The sequence below is a fragment of the Aristolochia californica genome, unplaced genomic scaffold (assembly GCF_029961685.1).
Source record: "Aristolochia californica isolate CCGP_79_NKW_82.1479 unplaced genomic scaffold, dmAriCali1.0.hap1 SCAF_7, whole genome shotgun sequence".
Lineage (NCBI taxonomy): Eukaryota > Viridiplantae > Streptophyta > Magnoliopsida > Piperales > Aristolochiaceae > Aristolochia > Aristolochia californica.
In genome coordinates, this window is record NW_027182268.1 from 33799109 (window position 1) to 33823383 (window position 24275).

The 24275-nt window shown below is 39.0% G+C and overlaps 1 protein-coding gene across 1 annotated transcript in view; it reads right to left on the reverse strand.

Annotated features, from left to right (window-relative positions):
* Positions 1-451: 451 nt before the first annotated feature.
* The window catches only part of LOC137937341 (protein NUCLEOLAR FACTOR 1-like), a 58235-nt gene continuing 34411 nt past the window's right edge, over positions 452-24275 (reverse strand). The window contains 15 exon segments of the mRNA XM_068782409.1: positions 452-944; positions 1120-1191; positions 1285-1347; positions 1452-1557; positions 1674-1741; positions 1743-1769; positions 1883-1912; positions 7071-7142; positions 10019-10078; positions 10145-10191; positions 10963-11027; positions 15606-15694; positions 15810-15848; positions 15965-16024; positions 16293-16365. Coding sequence (XP_068638510.1) covers positions 870-944; positions 1120-1191; positions 1285-1347; positions 1452-1557; positions 1674-1741; positions 1743-1769; positions 1883-1912; positions 7071-7142; positions 10019-10078; positions 10145-10191; positions 10963-11027; positions 15606-15694; positions 15810-15848; positions 15965-16024; positions 16293-16365 — 946 coding nt within the window. The 3' untranslated portion in view covers positions 452-869.

Here is a 24275-nt window from a genome sequence, read left to right on the forward strand (position 1 = left end):
CATTCAACTCTTTATCTCCATACTCTAGAAATACTTAATTGTAAATTCCAAAATATTTTCTTTCATTGTTTCCCATCATATTTCTCAAGTTCGTTAAAACAGTTTTTTCATGGCTCATAGCTTTCATCCGAATTGATGAAGATGAAGATTAGTATATTCACCGAGAATTCTTCGTTTTGAGACAGCAAGGCCAAGGTTCCTCACCTTTTCACTAGCCCGATTATCCCTAAATTTATCCCTTCATTAACGTAGACCGAATTCAACTGGCATGTCCGACACAAGTTTTCGTTCAATTTTACAGATGACCTTTTAAGACGGGAACAGCCATATAACTAGCAAATATATAAGATTTTCTTTTCTAACAAACAAAGACGATATTTGAGCAGAATTAGAGGTTTAAATAAAAAAGATAAAACTAATAAAAAAATAAAAAAAATGAATGCCTATTCAGTTTACACTTTACAGTAATATTCTATTTTCAGACCAAATATTTGTAGTTCTCATCTCCTCTTTACCTGCTTTAAAGGCCTACTTAATAAATACATAAAATTCCCACGTATATATTCACATTCGTGGGACACATATACCAAGAAGTAAAAAGTTTTAAAAACTCGCCCACAGCCCTCTTCCTCAAACTTATTAAAACATAATGATTTAACTCCAATCCAGTCTATTTCTCCTTGGCATAGCTAGGTACCAGACCCCCTATGATAACAGAAGAACTCCACACTCACCAATAGAACTATTTCTCTTCTGAATACCAATTTTCTGAACCAGGTGATCAAGGGCTTGCCACCAACTTCGGCAGCTTTATCGATACAAAATTCTGAACTTGCCGCACTGAACTCTTCCCTTGTTTTCTCATGGTATCAACAGAAGACAAACATATCCTTATTGGATGACAACATCCTTTTTGTTGCAGGCGTTCCAACAATTCTTTCAAGCTGAAAGTATACACAGACGTCAGCATGGGTATAACCCTAAATTCCTTATGTTTCCCATCTTTTAAGATGGTTTTCTAAGTCTGAAGAGAGTGATGATGTACGCAAAGAACAGGTACAAGGAAAAAGGAGAAGAAAAAGAGAAAAACTCGTACAACTGACACAGAAAATATCATACCCGGAGTTTATCAAAGGGTATGAAGAGAACAGTGCAACTCATGTCAGTTGAGTCTTCCACCATATTCAAAATCTGGAAGAGAATGAATTGACAGGCATTCAAATCTTTCAGTACCCAGCAACTTTCAAAATAAACAAGAAAAATAGGGTTCTATAAGACTAATACCTCAGGGTAAAACTCTTTTCTCTCTGGAAGAGAGTAGATGATTAAATTCTTAACACCACGAATCTGCTTTTCCAAAAAAAAAAGAAATTAATGAGCTTAACAATTTCTTGTTATTTCATAAACAGCTTTTCCTTTAATTCACAGCATATTTGAGCAGAGGAAATTACCTTATATCTGTAATAAAAGTAAGCTCTCTCAGTGTACAGCATGATCTTCTGTTTACCATGAAAAAAATTGCTTCTTGCACGCGATATATCACTTTGCTTTGTGTGGCTAGAACGAAGTAGCATACAAGAGTTTAATAAGTTTTACCCTTCACTTTGTTGGTGATATGATCACTAAAGAGATGAGTAAATCATAGAATAAAAAAGCAAAGGATGGAATCTCACTCCATGAGAGAACAGAAAGAAGCATTCTGTGCCTTCAAAAAATTCCGTAGCCTCACAAACTCAAAGTATTGAGCTGATAAACAGTAAAACTCCACCCTACATGAATTTCAAATTTATCACAAATGACATAAAGATAATATACAAAATAGAATATTTGTTATAAATCAATTCGAGACAATTAAGTTATTTTACTTTTGATGGCAAATTACCTGAATCGAATCCTTAATTTTGGGGAATACCTACGAGAAGAAGAACATCAAAATCAAAATATGACCTATTATATACCTCCATTTCGAAAATTCAACTACTAAGAAAAGCCAGAAGAAAATTATGAGCATATGCATAGAATACAGGGGGTGCACATGGTGTAGCAATGGCTGATTAGAGAATTGCACATTACAACAAAAAAAAAAAAAAAACTAAGGACTTCCTGTTTTTGAAGTACAAAGAGAAGAACTTGAACTTACATGTTCTACTCAGTAGCTTGCACAAGGGAAGAAAGCCTCTTAAGAAATTGTTCTCAGAACAAAGAAAGAGAAGTAATGGTGCTCCAACAACCAAAATGAAAACCAATATTAATTATTCAAAACTTAAGACAAAGTTCAACAGGATTCACCTATTAATAGACATTAAAACAACTATAGACTTAAATAAGTTTTCCAGGACTAAACTTCTCAACTACAAATGTTTTTTTTTTTTAAAGAGTGAAATCTTTATAAAGAGAAAACAAACAGCTAACAGGGATCAACAACAAGCTATTGAAGATTAACCCCCTCTTTAGAAAGCTTATTGGAAAGGCCATTAGTGGATCTTCAAACATGAGACCACGAAACATCCAGGTCACTACTAATGGTAAAAATTTGATCTAGAAGATGAACAAAACACCAAGGGCCGCTATCCTTCTTCGAGCATCATCCTTTGACTAGAGCAGAATCCCCTTCAATGATTACCCTCCTGTCTTAAAATCGCTGCTTGCATAATTTTAGCGCAGATAGGAGAGATCTAAGTTCAGCTTCATCATGCTTGTAAATCCTTTAAGTTCAGCACCACCGCATCCTGATGGCCCCAGGTTCCCAATTGAACTTGCATCTAAGTTCAATTTGAAGAAATTGAGGAGGGCCGTTCCCAAGGGACAACATCCACATGCTAGTGAAAGGATAATGCAACATACGAGCTTCAATCTCCACTGAACAGGGGATGTCATTTAACTCCTCCATGGGGCAAAGCCAAGCATCTTCATGCGACCCACTAAGTATTGAGACAATAAATATTGGAAGATGCCAGGCAAGGAAGATAGATTGAAGAGTGTAGTTTAGTTCCAGATTTCTATTGTAGTTCCACAATAACCACTGATTTTTATTTATTTTTTGAAATTATGCTGATTTTTATTAATGCAAAAGCTCAAGAGAGCATATTACAAGGGAGGGAAGCCTTCCCAAACAATGAGAGATTGCTGGGAAGTTCCGAATTTTGCCAATTTATCAGCCAAAGAGTTGGCTGATCTAAGAATGAGATTCCAATTACACAATAACCACTGAATTATCACTTGCTAAACTGAAAAAGAAAGGATTCCAACAAAAAACTTAGATAGAAACTCTAATAATAGACTTTACCTGTTAGCTAGTGTCTTACGTTAGCACTATTTGGTTCAATTTCCATTGTCATTCTGATGTGCAGTCAGAGTGCTAGACACAGGGGCATATGTCTTTTTTGTACGATGACAACTTAAGTGAGTTTATAAGAAGACTAAGGGTCTGGATTCAGACTCAATGAGAGGTGCTCCTCAATGCAGACTCTTCTAACTTTCCTTTCTCTTTTTTTTCTTTCTTTCTCTATTTCTCAATATTCAAGAGGGACATATGAGAGGGGAAAAAAACAATTCCCCCCCTCCCTCTCTCTCAAGCTAGAATGTATATATCCAAAAGCCCCAACTTGTTACAAAAATTGCCAAATTCTTTCTTCCCCAAGGCTTTAGTAGAGACATCAACAAGCTGATACACGGACTTGACGTATGGAGTAATTACAAAATCATGCATTGCTGCATCATGAACAAAATGATAGCCAACTTCTATACATTTTATCTGTACTGATACACGGACTTGACGTAATGAGTAATTACAAAATCACGCATTACTGCATCACGAACAAATTGATAGCCAACTTCTATACGTTTTGTCAGTTCATGAAACACTGAGTTACTGGCAATGAAAACTGCAACCAGATTGTCATAAAACATCTTCATAGCTTCTTTAGTAGGAAAACCCAGCTCTTGTATCACAAACCTGACCCACAGAAGTTCACTCAGTGTGTGAGCCACGGCTCAGTGCTCTACTTCTGCAATAAAGCGAGTGACAACATTTTGTTGATCGCTTTTCCAACCAACCATGTTTTGACCAACGAAGATAGTATCCCGAGGAACATTTTTCATCCAATTTAGACCCGACACAATCTGCATAAGAATATCCACTATTCTGCATGTGAGTATGTCGTGCGTACAACAACCCCTTGTGATCCCTTCAAATATCGTAATATCTTATGCATGGGTTCTTAATGTATCTTCCTTGGATGCTCCATAAATTGGCTGACCATGCTCACTACAAATGATATGTTAGATCTAATCATTGTAGAATAAATAAGCTCAACAATACATGGAGACTGTAATTTACCACCATTGGCATCTTGACAGGCTTAGCTTCCAACAAAACATACTCAAAAAGTATATCAGTAACATATTTTCAACAAGGGAACCTGAATCCTTGATTTGAAAATGTTTTGTAAGATGTCTTTTGATGTCTTCAATGCCCTTCGAATCACTCCCTAATAGTAGAATGTCATCAATGTATATAATTCGCAGTACAATTCTAGAAGATTTCTTTAAGACAAACAACGAGGGATCACGATTACTTCTTGGAACCCCAATAACATTACTACTTGAATATTTTGAACCAAACTCTCTGGTTCTGCTTGAGGTAGTAGATAGATTTATGCAGTCTACATATTTTCCTGTCACCCCAAAAGCAACATAGCCAAAAAGTTGCTCCATACAAACTTCCTCGGCCAGATAACCATACACGAATGCATTTTTAATATCCAATTGGAACAATGGCCAGACCTTATTCACAGCTACAAACATCAAAATATGAACTGATGAAAGGTGTGCAATTGGTGAAAAAGTCTCAAAGACATCCATTCGAAAGGTTTGCGTGTACCCTTTTACACCAAGTTAAGCTTTATTTATTTTTATAGAACCATCAACCTTATAGTTTATTGTGTAAACCCAATGAAACCCAACAATAGCAGCATCTGGTGGTGGGTTGCATACTATCTATGTTTTTTTTTTTATGAAATGTGATTTTATTAAGAGAGCAAAAAAAGAGGAGCTAACTCCTGACAACAAGAGATTGCAAGGAGGCTCCTTGCTTGGCTAAAGCATCAGCCACAAAATTTGCTGATCTCGGAATGAGACCAAAAACAATAAAAAATATTGACAATATCCAAAATTTCAAAAAAGGCATCCCAATGGTGCCATGGAGATGAAGAGGCATTCTCACACCAGCCGATCACCACCTTAGAGTCTCCCTCGATCAAGATTGGCCCGAAGCAATGATGACGAAAAACAAGAAGTCCATTAAGAAGACTTTGAAGCTCAACCGTTGTGGAGTCCACAATATCGAGAGGGTCGGAGAAGGAGATGATCTGGTTCCCAAGAGAATCACGAATCACGCCACCAAAACTCGCTAAACCAGGGTTACCGAGAGAAGATCCGTCAAAATTCAACTTAAGGACACCAACAGGTGGCGGGGTCCACTCACAGATGATAGGGGGCTTCGAAGAAGTGTGGAGTTGGGCAAGGCACCTCCAATTATTTCTGATGGATGATCCCGAGAAAGGGGAGAAGGCTTTTCGAGAGTGAAGCCAAGTAACAATATTGCATGAGATGGTTTCAATGACTCTATCTTGAGTGCTGAATTTGGCATTGAACCTTCTTTGATTGCGCTCTAGTCAAAGACCCCAAGGGATGAATACAGATAAAGTAGAGATCATCAATTTTCCAAGACCGGGGATAGGAGTCCCGCAAGCATGCGGCAGGTGGCGGCCAAGTCCTCTGGGAAGCAGAGATGGAGCTAATTATTGACGTCCAAATCCCCCAAGAGAAGGGGCAGGTGGCTAACAGTTTCTTCATTTGCATGGCAGAAAGGGTAGATGGGGTCAACTCCGAGTTGGCCACGAATTCTGAGATTGTCAACAGAGAGAATCTTGTTGCGGCAAGCACTCCACATGAAGAATTTTATTTTTGTGGGGACACTGAGACACCATGTGAACTCCACTGCAAGCTTGGGGTCGCATACTATCTATGTTACCCTATCAATTAGAGCTTCCATCTCTACATCCATTACCTATTTTCAAGGAGGATAAGACAAAGCTTTTTGTAGGAGAGAAGGATGTGAGACAGGTAGGTTTATATTATTTACCTTAGGAACGTAGATGAGGAAAACAATAGTGCAACTGGAAGAGAGGGTCTCTATGGGATAACCGTGGAAGAAGTCCGCGTTTATAGACTTGCAATGGCTATGGTGTTGGTGAGACAACAACTGGAACTACACAAGGAACATCTTCCACAGGTTAAGGTACACAATCATCTACCTCGTGCGAGTTGAGAGGTACCAAACTCAGCAAATTGTGAGGAATATGGGACATCTTCAATGAACGTACAATCTTCAAACACAACAGTTTTCTAGGTTGCTGGATGGTAACACTTACCCTTTTTTAGTACAGGAATAACCCAAGAAGACACACTTGACTGAGTGAGGAGTTATTTTATCAAAAGATGGACCAAGTAGATGGACATAACATACAAATCCAAATACATGAGGACAAAGATGAAACAGTTCATCACTAGGCTTGAGAATTTGTAAAGGTATTTTACTCCAAAGCTCAAAAGAGGGCATCCTATTAATCAAGAAGCAAGTAGTGAGAACAACATCCCCCAAGTAAGAGGTAATGTTTCTCTTGTTTTCCTTTGGCCTGCCTCTTTCTTTTAGCCTTTTGGCTTAATAAAATTTCCCTCTTTTTTTAAAATAAGGCGATTCTTCATTTTCACTCATAAAATCCAAATTTCTTGTTTTTCTGAATGGACTTTGCCTAAGAGAATAAGAGACACAACAATGGATTGTATATGAAAAAACCAAAGAAAAGCAACAAATTGACTAAGCCCATCGCAATGGGATAGAACACCCCATAATAAGAAATTGAGAGCTTCATACCTGATAAAAGATGTCTCCCATTTGACTAGGCAAACTTTTAAGAAATAGTTATATAAGCATGTAATATGGAACAAGCAATATATTTAGGACATATAGAAGTTAAAATATAAAAATTAAGATAATATCATTTCACCTTCTTTGCAAAAAAGTCAAAGCGGGCATCATCAGCCCCAGTAACTGAAGCAGCATCAAATCGTTCGTAAACCTACAAATAACCAATAAAAAGATTACGACCTCAACATGAAATACAACTCACAATAACTCGTGTAAAAGAAGCAAAAGAACATAATAAACGCAACATGGCAAGAGCTTGCCTAACATTCTGAATTGGTTAAAAGAAAAAAAGCTTCACACAAACAACTCTAGACAAACTGTTTCACGTTATAAACAACAAAGATCTCTCTCCCTAGACAAAATTTTTTTTAGTTGATAAGCATTAATAAGAAAGGTTAAATTGTAAGATGTAGGCACAAAGTTGCTGGTCTGCTGGAGATTGGACTTTGGAGTATTCTCCACTAGTACATGTCAAAAAGAAAGGCAAAGCATTACTACAACTACTATTAGAGCCATTCCCAAAGGAGATGACTTTATTACTGTAGACACAAAAATTGATCACTAAATCTGAACCTTGATAAAGGGTCTAGAACTCAAGCAGTGATTAAACAATTTTTTTTAATTGATGCTGATTTTTATTAAGACAAAAGCTCAAAAGAGCAATTTACAAAGGAGGGAAGCCTTCCCAAACAATGAGAGATTGCTGGGAAGTTCCGAATTTTGCCAATTTATCAGCCAAAGAGTTGGCTGATCTAGGAATAAGATTCCAATTACAATGAATAGAAGATACAATGTTAGCAATACTATCAGTGATTGGCCAATGGCGCCAAGGGGGGAAGCTGTCTTTGGAACACCAACTAATAATAGTCTTCGGGTTGCCTTCAATGATTAACTTGCCATGGAGACGATCCTTGAAGATTTGGAGGCCGAACAATAGAACACTAACTTCAGCAGTATTAGAATCGGCAATGCCCACTGGACCAGCATAAGAAAGAATAGGGTCTCCATTGTGACTTCTGAACACACCACCTGCTTCTGCTGGAAGAAGTGATTAAACATTAAAATCATGAGGTCTAATCAAAGTGAAACTCCTGTCAAGTCAAATGAGACCTACATTATAAGGCTTGACCAATACTAATTGGATGTTTGAAGTCAACCGACAAATCCAAGAGATCCACTTACACCTTGGTTTTCCTAGTATCTTCTTCACATGTTCTCCTCCTCTCTTATTTTGTCTTCTGGTTTTCTTCTCCTTCTCCACCACAACAAGCCCAGTCAAGGAATGAAACCCTAGAATCTAATATGGTATTAAAGCAGGCTCTCTAGGGTTTCAAATAAGCTGCTCTAAATCTCCACTACAAGCTAGAAGGGAGGACATCAAGAGGCTGCATGAAAACCAGAAAGCAGCATTCAAATTCCAGCCACACCTTAGCCAGAAAAGTACCAGCAAGACCTCTTTTTTTTCTCAGAAAAAATCCAGAATTGAGTCGAGAGTTTAAAAAGCATATCATTCAGTCTTCTATATGCATGTTTATTCTTGTTAAGCTAGGATTAGAGAACATTGAATTCTAATTTTTTCAGTCTAATTTCGTCATTACATCAAAGTCTGATTTTTCGGGTTTGTTAATGACTTGTAGGAATTAGAAGACTCCTTTTCTTAGCTGAATTTGAACTTGCAGCCTCGTGCTCCTATAGCCAGTTTTTGTTGCTTGAAACCCTAAATTAGGGTTTGGTTTTAGTCCTTACTTAAGTCTCTGATTGCTGCAATACTTGTTACATGTAGATAATATATATTTTCATGGCTGTTCTCTTGTTAAAATCGTTGTGGTTTGAAGCCTGCCCCTGCATGAATTAAAAAAACTCATGGATGAAATGCACGTCAAGTTTTTCATGCAAGAGTATTGTTGCAATACTGATACAAGATCTTGCCTTCTAGCTGATACAAGTTGGCCTTTTTTGTAGCAGTAGGCCACATCTTTTGTATTCATAAGTTGCTTCAAGTATTTTAGGATTCAAATTTTCTGGTTTTCTAGCCAACCATGGCAGAGAGTTTAAACAAATCCTTGAGTTTAATCTCTTAACTCAGCAAGAAAAATTTTTTAAAGATAAATCTCTCATGGTTCCAGCAGGTCCAAAAAATTTTTATTCTTAGAGATCTTGCTGGACACCTGACTAAGCCACCTCCGTCTACTAATGAGAAGACACCTACCAAAAGTGGCTAAAGGAGGACATATTTGTCATAAGCTGGTTAATCAATAGCATGGAAGAGTTGGTTGCTAATAACGTGGTTTCAGTGGACATGCCCATAAAAATTTGGGAAACTTATGCTAACAACTAGACTACAATTTCTCCTGATCATTGAATTAGTTAATAAACTTCAACATACATACCTACAAGAGTATTTGGCTAACTCTTCGCTCAACCCTCCAAGGGAATAAGATTTTTAAACATTAGAGATTAAGGTGAAAAAAAGAAAAAGACAGACACAGAAAGAGATTAGTTGTTGAGGTCTCAAAGAAGAAGATAACTTCCAACATAACTTCTACCATAGCAAGGATTTCTAAATCTCAAATTAGCTATGAAGCTATTCTACAGTGGGTCATAATCTAATTACCACTATGAGCAACTTACACATATCTACAGATTACAAGAACTGAATACATGACAATTGCTAATGCCAAAAGGAAAAACTTTCTTTCAATGTCTGTATTCATAAGCTTTGATGAGTGCACTCTATTTCATCACCTACACCACTCAAATCTTAACAAAAATAAAAACGGATGCAGGGCAAATTTTTTAGTTGTTACATTTTTACAAAAGGAACAAAAATTCAAGACTAAATCACAAGGACACAATTGACATGATAAACCATACGAAACAACTAGATCTGTGTAATGACAAGCTCATTGGTCAGCTAATACCAACAACAAAGAAATGACTACATAATGACAACAGAGTCAAAGCCAATTTGTGGTTTTGAAGGTTTTTACTCAATAATCTGAATCAGCATATGTATGAATATGTTACCTGCCTAACTTGAAGTAAGACTTTATGAAGAACACCTTTATATTCTGATACCAACTTCATCTGAGAAACAGAAAAAAGTTAAAGATCATGACTGAAAAGTTAGGGTATAATTCATCAGTGCCATACCTTCCCAAGGTAGTTAACACAACGCTGATTGAACAGAGCATTAATTTCTGAGAAAGAATGGCATATGAAAACAAGACGAAAAAAAAAAACGAGATCAATATCCACTGGTAATAGGACATAGCAACACTAACATATGCAAGTTCTTAGTAATTTCATATTTATTGTCAGTAAATTTTGCATTCACTTTCACAATTTGCAATGTCTATCGAGGCCTACTACTGCAACTTCCATAATCTATACAAAAAAATTTATAAATCGAACAGGCATAGCAAACAGCATATCAGACAACTTCAAGGAGAAAAGTATAGATGGGCTATTACACAATGGTCCCTCAAATTTTAACAACGAATTGATCTGGTTCGTTGATAAAACATCCAAAATCCTTGGGCCACTTTAAACAAATGAATTAGTATATGGAAATTGTGAAGTTGGGTCCAAGGCCCATCCCAAATAGACTAGCCCACTTAGGAAACCTCTTCCCAAACTAATAAACTCAAGATCTTTGTACTCACTAATCCATGTAGGACTATTCCTTAACACTCCCCCACACGTGTAGGCCATCTTTTTTTGTGGCTCTATATGTGGATAGTTTAGGTGGAAGCCTACATATGAATACCAACTCTTATACCATGTGAAGTTGGGTCTAAGGCCCATCCCAAATAGATTAGCCCACTCAGGAAACCTCTTTCCAAACTAATAAACTCAAGATCTTTGTACTCACTAATCCATGTAGGACTATTCCTTAACAGAAACATTTTTTAATAGGAATATCTGAAGACATATGAGTCATATAATGCTACCAAGAAATGGTCTTATACCTGGATTAGGAAAGAAACCCAACAATATTGTCTGGCGATAAAACTGAGCATTTCCATCTAAGTACCTGACATGACGAACGTCAGAAGCATCTCTATGACCAATCATAAAGCGCAAAAAAGAAGACAGCTTTTGCAATATAATAATGGTTGTTCTGCTTGCGACAACTTCTCTTTGAAACAAAAATAGAAGACGATATTGTAACAGATACTGGGATTGAAACTGAACCTTTAAGACTATTGCTCGATATATTTTTTCAAAACTTCAGATTAGTTTGCATTAAAAAATACGAAGTACAGAAGTGAATACATGGGGGGACTTGGGGGGTTTGTGAAATAATCTGTTGAATTTGCATCAAATAGCCCAGTGAATAGCTGCCACTGCAACCTTCCAAAGACATTTGACCAGTTTTATGGACAGGACAAGCATAGCAACGGTTTTTCAAATTGACAATAAGGTTGTGAAACGGTATCTCATTTTTTTTTAAAATGGCACTGAAACATATTTCGGAATCAATTTTACAGAGAATGGCCCTGCGTATAGAAAAAACACTGAATTTACAAAAGAGTAGGCAGAGTTTGCTCATTCCACTACACCCCCCACCCCACCCAAAAACTTGCGGAGTTAATGATTAGGTATTATCTTACATTCAGTTCATGGTATGCAACAATATTCATAGGGGAATTCCAAATATTTTTCTCTCTTTACTGCCATGCCCTGCATTATTGGCCTCCAAGAGAAATGCTTCATTGACTTGTTGTAATCAAAGTGCACCTCTATTTATAATAGAGGAAAGTAGTAGACTCTAATTATAATTAAACTACCCTTGTACCAATTACACCCAAACTCTAACACTTAAAGATAAGTCCTAAAGTAATTTCACAATCACAAAATTAATCTAACGGAGTTTTTTATGAGTCTCATGACAAGAAGTCTCATACGCAAAAAAAAAAAATTGTGGTACTAGTTATGTATTCATGTAATAGTTGTTTATTTTTTTTAGGTCTTATCTTTAAGTGTTATACTTTGGGTATAATTAGGACTTGGGTAGCTTACTTTTACTTTGTTTTCTTTATTATAAATAGAGCTTCAATGTACTCATTCTACACATCCAATAAATACAATTTCTCCTTTAAAATTTAAACATGATATCAGAATAGGTCGTATAGGATCTATGAGTTGCTCCCAACTCATAGAAATGGAGTTGAGTTGTCAATCCCTTTGATTTGAGTTCATTGATTTGAGATCCTAACTCTCTGCCATCTTCTCAATTTGAGGATCCTGAAAAAAGTGACTTGCATCTTTCTGGATTTGTTTAATTTGACTCATTATCCGGGTCTTTTACAAAATTTTCTCTATCATTGTCTTTGTGTACAATTCTTTCCTCAAAGCAAGAAGCATTATCTCTTGTATGGAAGCAAGCTATGAATCTAGCGATTCTAATCGACCAAGGAACATAGATGTTATGTGATTTGCCTCCTTGTGCTGCAATTGTGGGTTGTTGTTGGCTATATATGGTGAAGTATAAAGTTGAAGGATTTATTGAAAGCTATAAAGTCTTGCCTTGTTGCTAAAGGATATACCCAAACCTATGGAGTTGATGTGTTTAAGTCTTTTTCTCTTGTAGCATGATTGTGTTCTATTCAAATTCTTGTTTCAGTGGCAATGACCAATGAATGGTCTCTATATCAATTAGATATTAAAAATGCTTATTACATGAATACTTGGATGAAGAAGTCTATATAGAGCAACCTCTTGGGTATATTGCTTAGGGTAGACTAAAAAGATGTGTAGATTAAAAAGGCAATTTATGGTCCCAAGTAGAGTCCCAGAGCATGGTTTGACAAATTTAGCAAAATAATTATGCCATTGGGTTTTTCTAGCAATCATTGTGACCATCTTTGTTTATATTAAGAGACAAAATGGTATTGTGGTACTACTTGTCTATGTGGATGATATAATATTATCAAGAAGTGATAGCAAGGAATTGAAGAGGTGAAAGTACATCTTGCAAGACACTCCAAGTTAAAGACTTAGGGTCACTGAAGTACTTTTTAGGGATTGGGGTTGCCAAAACTAAAGCTGTGGTTATTTTGGCATAGAGGTAATACGTGATAGATATGTTATATGAATATGGCTTACTAGGGTCAACTGCATAGACTCCAATGGAAGTAAATCATAATCTCCATGAATATATGTACTTAAAGGCTAATAGATATGCTGATTTATGCTACTATTACGCATCCAGATATATCATTTGTTGTAATTATGGTCAACGAGTTTATGGAGTGTCCTCGAAAGGTTCATTTGGAAGCAGCTCAGAATATTATGATACCAAAGGGGGCACCAGGAAAAAGTCTGCTATATAGACTCCATGATTGCTCGAAACTAGAGGTATATTCCAATGCAGATTATGTGGGATGAAAACTAGATTAAAAATCTACCACTGGCTATTGTGTTTTTGTTGGTGGCAACTTAGTTAGTTGGAAAAGTAAGAAAAAAAATGCAGTGGTCCATTCCAAAGCAAAAGCTGAATACGAATTTATAGCTCGTCCAGTTAGTGAGCTAATGCGAGTCAAATCCATATTGCAAGAGTTGAGTTTTCTGAACAAATAGGCCATCACTATGAAATGTGATAATCAAGAAGCAATTTTTATTGCTAACCCAGTATTTAAAGATCAAAAAGCATGTCAAAGTAGACCGTCACTTCATTCATGATACAATAATGAGTAGAGCAGTGGCAAATCCTCATGTTCAGTCAACTAATCAGATTGGTGATATTTTCACCAAAGCCTAGGGGAAAAAAGAATTTGGAATCTTTTATAATAAGCTAGGGCTTCTTGACATATACGCTCTAGCTCGAGGGAGGTGTTAAAATATATGTAAGGGTATTTTGGTCTTTTCACCGTTCTGGAATGTACCTTGTAAAATAGCAGCAATATAAGTTTCATGTTAGGAGCATTAGTTTCAAATTTGATAGAATTCTGAATAGTATTCTAGGAGTAAAGGTTTTAAGCTGTGAGGAGCATTTTTGTAACTTTCCTAAGCCAGTAAACGTAAGTGGTATATAACGGAAAAGGGAGCCTTGATTTCTGCCCTATAGGAATGCAGTTCCATGCACTCTTGTTTTCCCTCTCTCTCTATTTTTCACTCTTTTCTCTCCTTTTCTCCCTAAAGCTCATCTTTTTACACTTTTATGTACTCTTTGTATTTTATGCACACTTTTTATAAAATTCCATCCATCTCAAAAAAATTAAAAAGAATAGTATACTGCCTAGCATCAGGAGCTAGAAAGACAGGTTCAACTAGATTACAACTCTCCTCAAAATATAGTTTCTCCATAAATGTTAAACTAAATCACAGCACGATACAACAAGCTTTCAAGTAAGATGAAGACAAGGATGGCCATCTGATTACCAACAGTAGTCAACTTTCTTCATGGCAGGTCATAGATGAAGACAAGGATGGCCAATACTCTCAACCTGTTCATTCTTAATTCCTTATTACAAATCCCTTGTCAGCAACAACCCAAACAAAAGCACAAGCACAGGCCAATCAATATGTAAGCAAATTAGGTTGATGAACATGGTTTTTGCACTAATATGGCAGCTGCCGAGTGATTTGGTAAACATCGTCCATTAGATGGGTTAATCCCACCACATGTAGGCTGGCAATTTTTACCTGGTTGACCATGCTAAGTTCTACCCATCCATTTATATAAGGATATAGAACCAAAAAATTACTCATGTAAGGTTTTCCCTACAAGTCCCCACATCATCAAATTAATAAAACAAACATGGGTAACGGTAACTTTTACTTTCTTACCCAGATAAAGAAAAGGGAATTTGTTAATTATAAAACTCTCCCTATGCAAGTGTAAGTAAAGAACCCTCTTTACATAATGGATAATTTAATTTAGTTAACATTTTTAAACATTTCATAGCATTCAATATTATTTTATAGTTTTTTATAGTTTTTATTATGATTTATTTATTACCTTCTAAATTTACCCATTTACCAAGTCACTGCAGGTAATTGGATAAATAAACGGGTGGCTTAACACCCTTACCCTTTCAAAAAGAAGTGGATAATAAAATAGACATCCAGTAAACGAAGCTACCTTCTCCGATTCTTTCCCATTTACAGCTGTAGCTGCATGAGAAATCCACTGCTTATCCATAGACATGAAATGCATGGTTGGCTAAGTAGGGTCAGCAATAACCCTAGATGTACTTTCCATATTGCCATGGATGTCTTCATATGGCATGATCCCTTAAAGCACCTATAAATCCTCAATCTTAGCTACCATGCCTCCCCCTTCTCATCGGATAGGAGACCCCTCTTCCTTTGTCTTTCTAATGATGTTTTCCTTTATTTTTAAAAATTATAAAAAATGACATCAACTGGACCGGGTCACCTCTCTAGGTTGGGCTTTACAACGCTAGATAGAAATACCTTAGGCCCAAGCAATGCAATTCCATGATTTTAGAAAAAGACACGATACCATACCTAAATCTATAGTAAGGAAATCCAGTCACCTTTTAATGAAATTAAAATCTTCCAATAGGAGCAGGCCTACCCTTAGGAAACATATGTTATTGCACGAACTATCTTAATACTTTAATATAGCTTACTTAACACTTACCATTTTCTTATGCGCATAATATCCGTTCCATGCTGTTTTATTGGTATATGATTCAGTTGTTCAACCACTGTATCCAAATGAGACCAATTCTGCAAGATGTTTGATAAGAACAACAAAAATTTATCTCAGCAACTTTTTTATAAATAATAATTTTATCTTAGTAACAAGATCAAAGAAAAAATGAATAAATAAATAGCATCATACCTGCATGCCCAGTACATCTGCATGATCAATTATCAAGATCTATGCAAGATAAGGAACAAATTTTATTAGAGACAGATATAACACCTCAACTAACTGAGAACATAGAAACCCATTCCAAACTTTGCCATAACATTAAAATGTTTAAAATCTATTACCTCTATTGAGGAGAGATAGTCAACATCTTTCTCTTTCTAAACTTTAGCCTCTCCCATTTTCTAATCAAGCAAAAACTGAAGTTAAGATTATCACAATTTTTTTCACCAAAGCGAATATAGATGACACAAATGCTTATACGTCCATATCAAAATATTCTGTCATTTCAAAATATGAGAAGCACTTATTATAAGTTATTTAGATGGGATTAAAAGACCAAATGCAAAGAAGAATGATATCTTTGTTTTTCTTGTTTTCATTCTGAACACTTGATGAAATGATGATATTTAAGCTCCACAAAGTAGGCAGAGGTTAGTTTAAAGTACTCACAGTAATTAATGCAAAAGGGGAAGCTACAATCAGGTCAGAGGAGTAGAAATCGCTAAACAGTTTGATGTTTCCCCTGCAATCAGAAAATGAGAGGTAAGTCCTAAGTTTCTTAACTATCCTGAAAGAAGAGACTATTGAAAGATTGCAAACTCCAATGAATGCAAGGAAGAAAATTTAAAATATGCGAGACTAACTCCATGACCAGTTCAATAGTGAAAAATAGGTACTGTTTAATAAGTGGCTAACAAAATATATTAGCCTATTAAGAGGATTTTCTCCACTAAGTACTGGAACACTCATATATATCTCGGTCAACTGATACTCAAACCTTCATCTTTAAGGCTTAGTCTATGTCAGTCATAGTTGTGCAACAGGCACTCCAACTTTTGCAAAAGCAGTTAGAATGTTTAACCTCCTGAATGTAATCTCTTGCATTCGAACTTTGGATTAAAAAGTGCACTTTTGTCCAGAAAAAGAAAAAAAAATTAATCTCCAACTAGGTTTTTAGATGACTGAATGCTGATAAAACTAAACTAAATGAAACCTAAGGAAAGTTAGTCTTATGTCTACATAAAATTCCCTGGGGAACATCAAACTCTCTCCCCCAAAGCAACCAACACTACCCTGAACCCTCTGACAATCACCAAAATTTCAAATCCCCCATCTATTCCTATCAACCTAAACCTTCCGTTACTCCTTTCCCCCTCACATACTCCAGGCGCACTTCCAAACAAAAAAGGCCATCCCGATCCTTCTCCCTCACCTACTCCAGAAAGAAAAACCGAAATAAGGGAAAGAGCTCTGCCCCATAAAAAAATTGCCCCAACCCCCCCAGTGGCTTAGCAACTACCCAATCCTTACCCACAGGGAGATGGTTGCAAATATGCAGCAGCGTAACCCACTTGGAGGGCGTTGTCTCCCCACACCGGTTGGAGAAAATGCTGGAGCTAACCTGGGAGTTCTCTAAGTTCTATCACGGCCTCTTCTGCTACTCAAAAGAGGATATTCTTACCATTAGGAAGCCATGATAGTACTATCTTGGAACATCCGAGGAATCAGCTCGCCCTCCAAACGTGACATCATCAAAGCAGCTATTTTTGAATCTAAGCCAAATATGTAATCCTTTCCGAAACAAAGCTGCAATGTTTTGATAACTCTTGTTGCCCGAAGTCTTTGGTACAACTCGGATTTTGAATGGGCTGCGGTTGACGTGATGGGTCACTCTGGTGGCACTCTCATCATCTGGAACCCAACTCGGTTGAGGCCGTCTCCACCAATCATCGGCTCTTCTCCCTTTGCATTCGATTCCGCGACATAACTTTGGGAACTGAATGGGCCCTTGCGGGCATATATGGCCCATCTCGACAATGCGACCGAGCCTCTTTTTGGGATGAATTAATGTTGAAAGTTCAACAATGGAACGTTCCTTGGCTTCTTGTCGGGGATTTCAATGCTACTCTTTGTTGCTCCGAAAAAAACCCTCCCACAAAAAAAATCATCCCCACTACGAGAGTTTTTTTAGATCTGATTAGCTATTTGGAGCTCCTTGAAAGTCCGCAAGCGGGGAAAAAAATTACTTAGTCCAACGGACAAAGCCCTCCCATTCTTTCCAAATTAGATCGTTTTTTGGCAAATAATGACTGGCTGCACCTCTTCCCCAACTCATTCGGCCTAGTCCTCAACAAAATTGACTTTGACCACTGGCCAATCCTATTAAATCTCACCACCCAATTTGGGGACACTCTCCATTCAGATTTGAAAACTCCTGGTTCCTTAATGATTCTTTTGCCCCCCAACTAAAAAAAAGGTGGGAAGATTTCAATCATCACCCAAACCCTGGATGGTCCTACCCTTTGAAGCTCAAAGGTCTAAAGCTAGTGATCAAGCCCTAGGCTTGTAGCCTCAATGCTACTGTTGCATCTGCGAAAAATTCTATCTGGCACCGCCTTTCTGAGATTGATCTACTCGAAGAGCAAAGGTCACTCTCTCCCCCCAAACTCATTTCTAGAAACAACTTAAATTCTGATCTCTTAAATCTCCTTAAAAATGAAACCAGTCACTGGAAGCAACAGGCAAGATTCCACTAGCTGAATGATGGGGATGGCAATACAAAATTCTTCCATGCCATTGCCTCAGCCCAAAGGAGAACTAACCATATATCCTCCATTCTCAATGAAGGTGAGGAGATTATGGATAGCGTCTCCATTGCTAATGTGCTTGTGAAGCTTGTTATAGATCTCTATACAGAGGAGTGCTTCAACCGCCCTATTCTTGACCAGATAGAGTTCAATCATATTTCTGCGTCTGAAGCTACTTTGATGGAGAGACCTTTCTCTCCAAAAGAAATTGATGCGGTAGCTCTCGGTCTGCCGAAGGATAGAGCTCCAGGGCTGGACGGGTTCAACGGTGAATTTTACTGGAAGTCTTGTGACGTTATTAGAAGTGATGTACATGCCTTTGTAAACAATTTCTATCAAGTAGGAATCACCCATAAATCCATTGGTGCCTCCTTCATTGCCCTCATCCAAAAAAAAAACCAACAACTCAACCCTCCCTCAACCTATTAGGCTGACCACAAGCTCGTACAAAATTTTAGCCTGGATTCTCTCCAACCATCTCAAGGCTGTTCTCCCTCGTGTTATCAGCCCATGTCAAAGTGCATTTATATCTGGCCGCAATATCCTGGACTCAACTATGGCAGCCCATGAACTTCTTCATTCCTTTAAAAAATCGAACCAACTGAGAGTTGTCATCAAATTAGATTTTGAGAAGGCCTTTGACCGGGTCAACTAGAAGCTGGTTGACAACCTTTTCGAGGAAATGGGCTTCACTACTTGCTGGAGATTCTGGATGAGAAGTTGCATCTCAAAAGCCTCGTATTCTGTTCTAGTCAATGGTAAGCCATGCGGGTACTTCAAAGGCACAAGGGGTATCAGGCAGGGAGATCCTCTCTCTCCTTTTATCTTCACACTCATTGGGGAGCACTTGGCTACCATGGTCCGACTGGCTACAAAAGGGCAGGGTGGCTTAGGCCTACCTCCTTTGATCCGGCTCTAGACATTGGCCTCCTTCAATACGCAGATGACACAATTATTTTCTGCAAAGGCTCCCTAAGCCAAATTCACAACATCAGTACTCTGCTTAGCTTATTTGAGATCGAGCTCTTCGAGGTATGCTCAGAACTCAAATCCCGAGGTTATCTCACAAATCTCAAAGTTAAATCCCGTTCTCCCAAAAGAAATTTCAAATTTGAATCCCAACCTCGGGGAAAATGATTGAGTATCACGTCCCCCCCCCCCCCCCCCCCGGTCAAATCACCCTCTCCCGAAATCCAATGCCAAAACTTCCCATCTTTCCACCTCTTTCCGAAACCCAATGCTGAAACTTCCCATCGTTCCATGCCCCTTTTTCAAAGCCCGTCAGAAGTTTTCATAAAGCCTCCCCATTCTCCCAAAATCTATCAGAAATCTCAACCTTTTTAACTTCCCCCTCATCAGGCCCCCTTCCCCAGGCTTCCCCAAATCCCAATATGATTACTTTCTCTCCCCCACTTTTTTCAAACCTTTCGTTCAGTCCCGTCACCAACCTTCTCACAAATCCTTTTTTTTTCCAGAAAAGCCCCTCTACCCACTGTCCCTTCCTCCCCACCCAAGACGCAACTACTCGGGATGCGCACTCACTTAAAAAATGTCAGGTTTTCCAAAAATGTCCCCCTACTAGTCTCCTCATCTCTGCCCAAGACACAACTGTTCGGGATTCGAACTCTCTGCAAGAATGTTAGATACACCTCGAGCCACTAAATGATGGGAAAATCAGCAAATTTGTGAGATATCTGCTCTAGACCCTCTTCCCAAGATCAGCCCCCCTATCAGTCACAATATCGAGGAGATAATGGAGGAGGCTCATACGTCTTCTGGTAAGATCCCGTGGTCACAGACCTCAATCTTAGGTCATCCGTCTGCAGAAGGGTCAGATCATTTGGGGAATCACTCGGCCTGGTACAAAAATCCCTCTGTGGGAATCGAAACTCAGGCCAATGGAATTACCCTTTCTTTAAGCTTTGTCTCTTTTGGTGACGGGCACACAACTTCCAGAGAACCAAAATCCCAAAGACAGCCACCTCGGTATTTTCGTTGAGCAAGAATCAGCTCCTCAATTTGCTGCAACACCCTACTTCCCCTTCTCCCTCTAATTTGGAAACCAGAGACCCTGATCATCTCAATCTTGTGTCTATTCTCGAAAACTCCCCCTCCCCCCCCCCCCGGTTCTAGCAACATACCAAAGGAGATGGCATCGCCAGGAGAGGGTTAACCTTCCCGATGAAGCCAGTCCGGCTAGGACTGAGCCTCCTCCTCCACCCTTTTCATGTGAACGGTCATCCCGGCTCGTGGATGAACTCCAAGTTGAACTTCATAAATATGACAACGATACATGGCAACAAATGATGAATCTGGCGCGACTAATGGGAGTAGTTTATAAGGGTCAGCTTCCTAAATACAACTCAGAATCGGGAGTTCAAAAAAGAGGTAACAAATGATCTTGATATCATGGACTGTTAGGGATATTGGCTTTGTTTGGAAGCGCACTTTAATTTCAAGTTTCTTCTCCTAGTATAAACCCTCAATTATGATTCTCCAAGAGACGAAATGCCAGGAGATATCAGACTCCATTGCCAGGGAGTTGAGGACATGTCCTTCAGTTAAGTGGGTGGCTATCAATTCCTTCGGTCTCTCCGGTGGCATTTTGGTAGCCTGGGATTCTACCATTTTGGATGCTATCAATATTTCTGAGGGCATTTTCTCTATTGGAATCTAGTTCCAAGAGAACTCCTTCGATAGTATATGGTGTTTAGGTGGAGTCAATGGTCTCAACTAGATATCGGGAGACAAGATCTTTCTGGGATGAGCTTGCGGATCTCAATCAGTTGTGGAATCTCCCCTGGATTTTTGCGGGAGATTTTAACGCCATCTGGTTCTGCAATGAAAAGAAACCCCCGTCAAATCATATTTTTGATTCAATGCGTGGTTTTTCGGATTTCATTGGTGGGTGTAATCTTGACGAGATTCCTCTCTTTGGGAAAAGCTATACTTGATCCAACAGCCAGAGACAACCCATTCTCTCGAAATTGGACCGATTTTTGGCTTGCCCGGATTGGCTTCAACTTTTTGGTAAGTCTCTGGTAGGGTACTTAATAAGATGGGATTAGATCATTGGCCTATCATGATATCTACCTCTTTCGAGAAATGGGGGCCTTCTCCATTCCGTTTTGAAAATTCATGGTTCTTTGTGCAAAACTTTGAATCCCTTATTGATGGTTGGTGGGGTGAAGGTCTGAGTTTTGGCAGAAGAGAGTGGGCCTATCCATTAAAATTGTGTTCCCTAAAAAGGAACTAGAAGGAATGGACCGCTAGTCGTCGTTCCTCTTTGGCTTCCACGAAGGCTACTCTCCTCTTTCAGATTGCAGATCTGAACCAGGTGGAGGAACAAAGGTACCTATCCCCTACTGAGTTCTCTTCCCAAATTTCCCTAAACTTTGATTTAAATAATATTTTATATCAAGAGAGAATTATATGGAAGATAATAGCCAGATTTAAGTGGCTGAAAGAAGGCGATGTGAATACAAAATTCTTCCATGCTGTTGCATCGACAAGAATGAGGTCCAACCGAATTACTTCTTTGTGTATTAATAATGAGGTAACTTCGTGTCAGACCTCGATAACTAATGTGTTGATTCAGTTTTTCACATATCTATATTCGAAGGAATGTTCAGATAGGCCTAAAGTTCAACACATCAGGTTCTCTCGTCTTTCTCCCACATCCGCTTCCCTATTGGAGTGCCCCTTCTCTGCTGTTGAAATTGAGCGTGCTGTAATGGGAATGGAAAGTGATCGGGCTCCGGGCCCAGACAGTTTCAATGGAAACTTTCTAAAAAAATTTTGGCCACTGCTCAAAGAGGATATTTTTGCTATGCTGCTTGGCTTCTATAGGAATGGTATCACCTTTCACAGCATTAGGGCAGCATTCATCACTCTGGTGCCGAAGATCAATGTTGAAAAGCCAGAAGACTTCCAGCCTATCAGCCTTGTCACTAGTGCGTACAAAATCATTGCAAAAATTCTTGCACATCGGCTAAGAGCCCTTCTCCCAATCGTCATCCACCGCGGATAACGCGCTTTTCTCAAGGGGAGAGAAATTCTTGACTCTACAATGGTTGTGCATGAGCTCATTGATCATTTCAGCAGTAGCAAAGATCCAAGCATCGCCCTCGAGCTTGACTTGGAAAAGGCTTTTGATCGAGTTAATTGGATTCTTCTAGATGAGCTTATGGAAAAAATGGGATTCGGCCCAAAATGGAGATTTTGGATTCGGAGTTGTGTGGTTAGGCTTCCTACTCTCTCATTCTTAATAGCTCCATATGCGGTTTTTTCAAAGGGACAAAGGGGATCAGACAGGGAGACCCGCTCTCTCCACTTCTTTTCAACATTATTGGGGAATTTATTTCCTCTATGTTTTATTCGGCGGTGAATCTTGGGTGGCTCCCCCCAACCGGCTCTCAGAAGGTTTTCAACATCCCCATCCTTAGATCAAGACTTTAAGAATATTGAACAGAGAGAGAGAGCGTGAGAGAGGCGATTTCGGAGAGAAATTAACGTTACGCATAATGTGCGCCGATGAAACGTGTAACGTGCGCCGCTTTTCGAAAATGAGCCGAGATCTTTGTCTAATCACCGTCCCCGCCGGCCGATGACCGGAACCCTCAACGGCAGACTTCCGGCAAGGATGCCAATTCCTTCTTCGACACCGATCGACGGAAAGAGGTTGACTTTCCGAGAAGACACAGAAATTCCGAACCAGCAAAACGCTCGGAAACCTTGAATCTTCCCTCCGACGAGCCAACGGAGCCACCTACGAAAGATTTCAAAGCCAGCTGGAAGACAATCTCCCGGCGAAAGAAAAGGAACCCCCCTTTCTGTTTCAGCTACGGAAAAAACAGATTTACAGTGGAGAAAGTCGCCCGGAACTTCGGACAAGTGATTCGCATCTCCTCTGCTGTCGGATCGAAGATGTCCTTCTTCTGTGTTCCGATGGAAGATGCTTCAAGCTTCGTCCTTCAGTTCCACTCGAGCCTTCCCCCCTTATACCTGAGCCCCACTAGAGACAAAACACTCCTCTAATCCCATTTCTCCCCCCAACCAGCCCTCCCCTTTCTTCGAAATTCCCTAACCCCCTTAACCCAGCCATGCAAAACCTCTTTTCAGATCACCACATTCCTACACACCTTCTTCCTTCAGAAATATCCAAAACCATCCAAATCCATCCGCACCTACTCCATAAAGGGCGACAATCTCTGACCCGCTCTATCCTAGTCCACACCTCCTCCAGTATCGTCAAATCCAGCATCCTTCAATGGCTAACTGATGAGGTTCACATCCCCTACACACCCAGAATTTCTTACCTCAACCCCATTCCTAGCTTGTTCACTTTGAAACCCAGCAAGAGTCTTCTGCGGCCCTTGCTCTCACATCCCACACTCCCTTGGGCATCATTGGGATATCAGAACAGCTCCCCTCGACTCCTTCCAGACAATTTGGGCAATGCGCTACAGTCACGGACCTCCCGGTAGAACTATGGCACAATGAGGTCTTCACGAGCATCATCTCGAAGTTTGGTGACATTATTGCTCTAGACCCCCTTACTGAGCACTGGCATCGCCTTGATGAGGCCCGGATCGTCATCAATCCTAATCATCCTTACGAAGGACATTACTTCTGATGCATTATGGTGGATAATGCCCGATTTTGGATTCGTATCGAGTTGGCAGATATGCAAGATTTCATAAATGTGACCTCGAGTCCTACAACCAAATCCAGAGATTCTCCACAACCTGTCCACACATTCAGAAGAGGCGTCCTGAACCAGCTAGTCTTACAGCTAGCGCTGACTTATTCCAGCTGCTTCCTTGGTTGTCACCCCCTCCGGCCT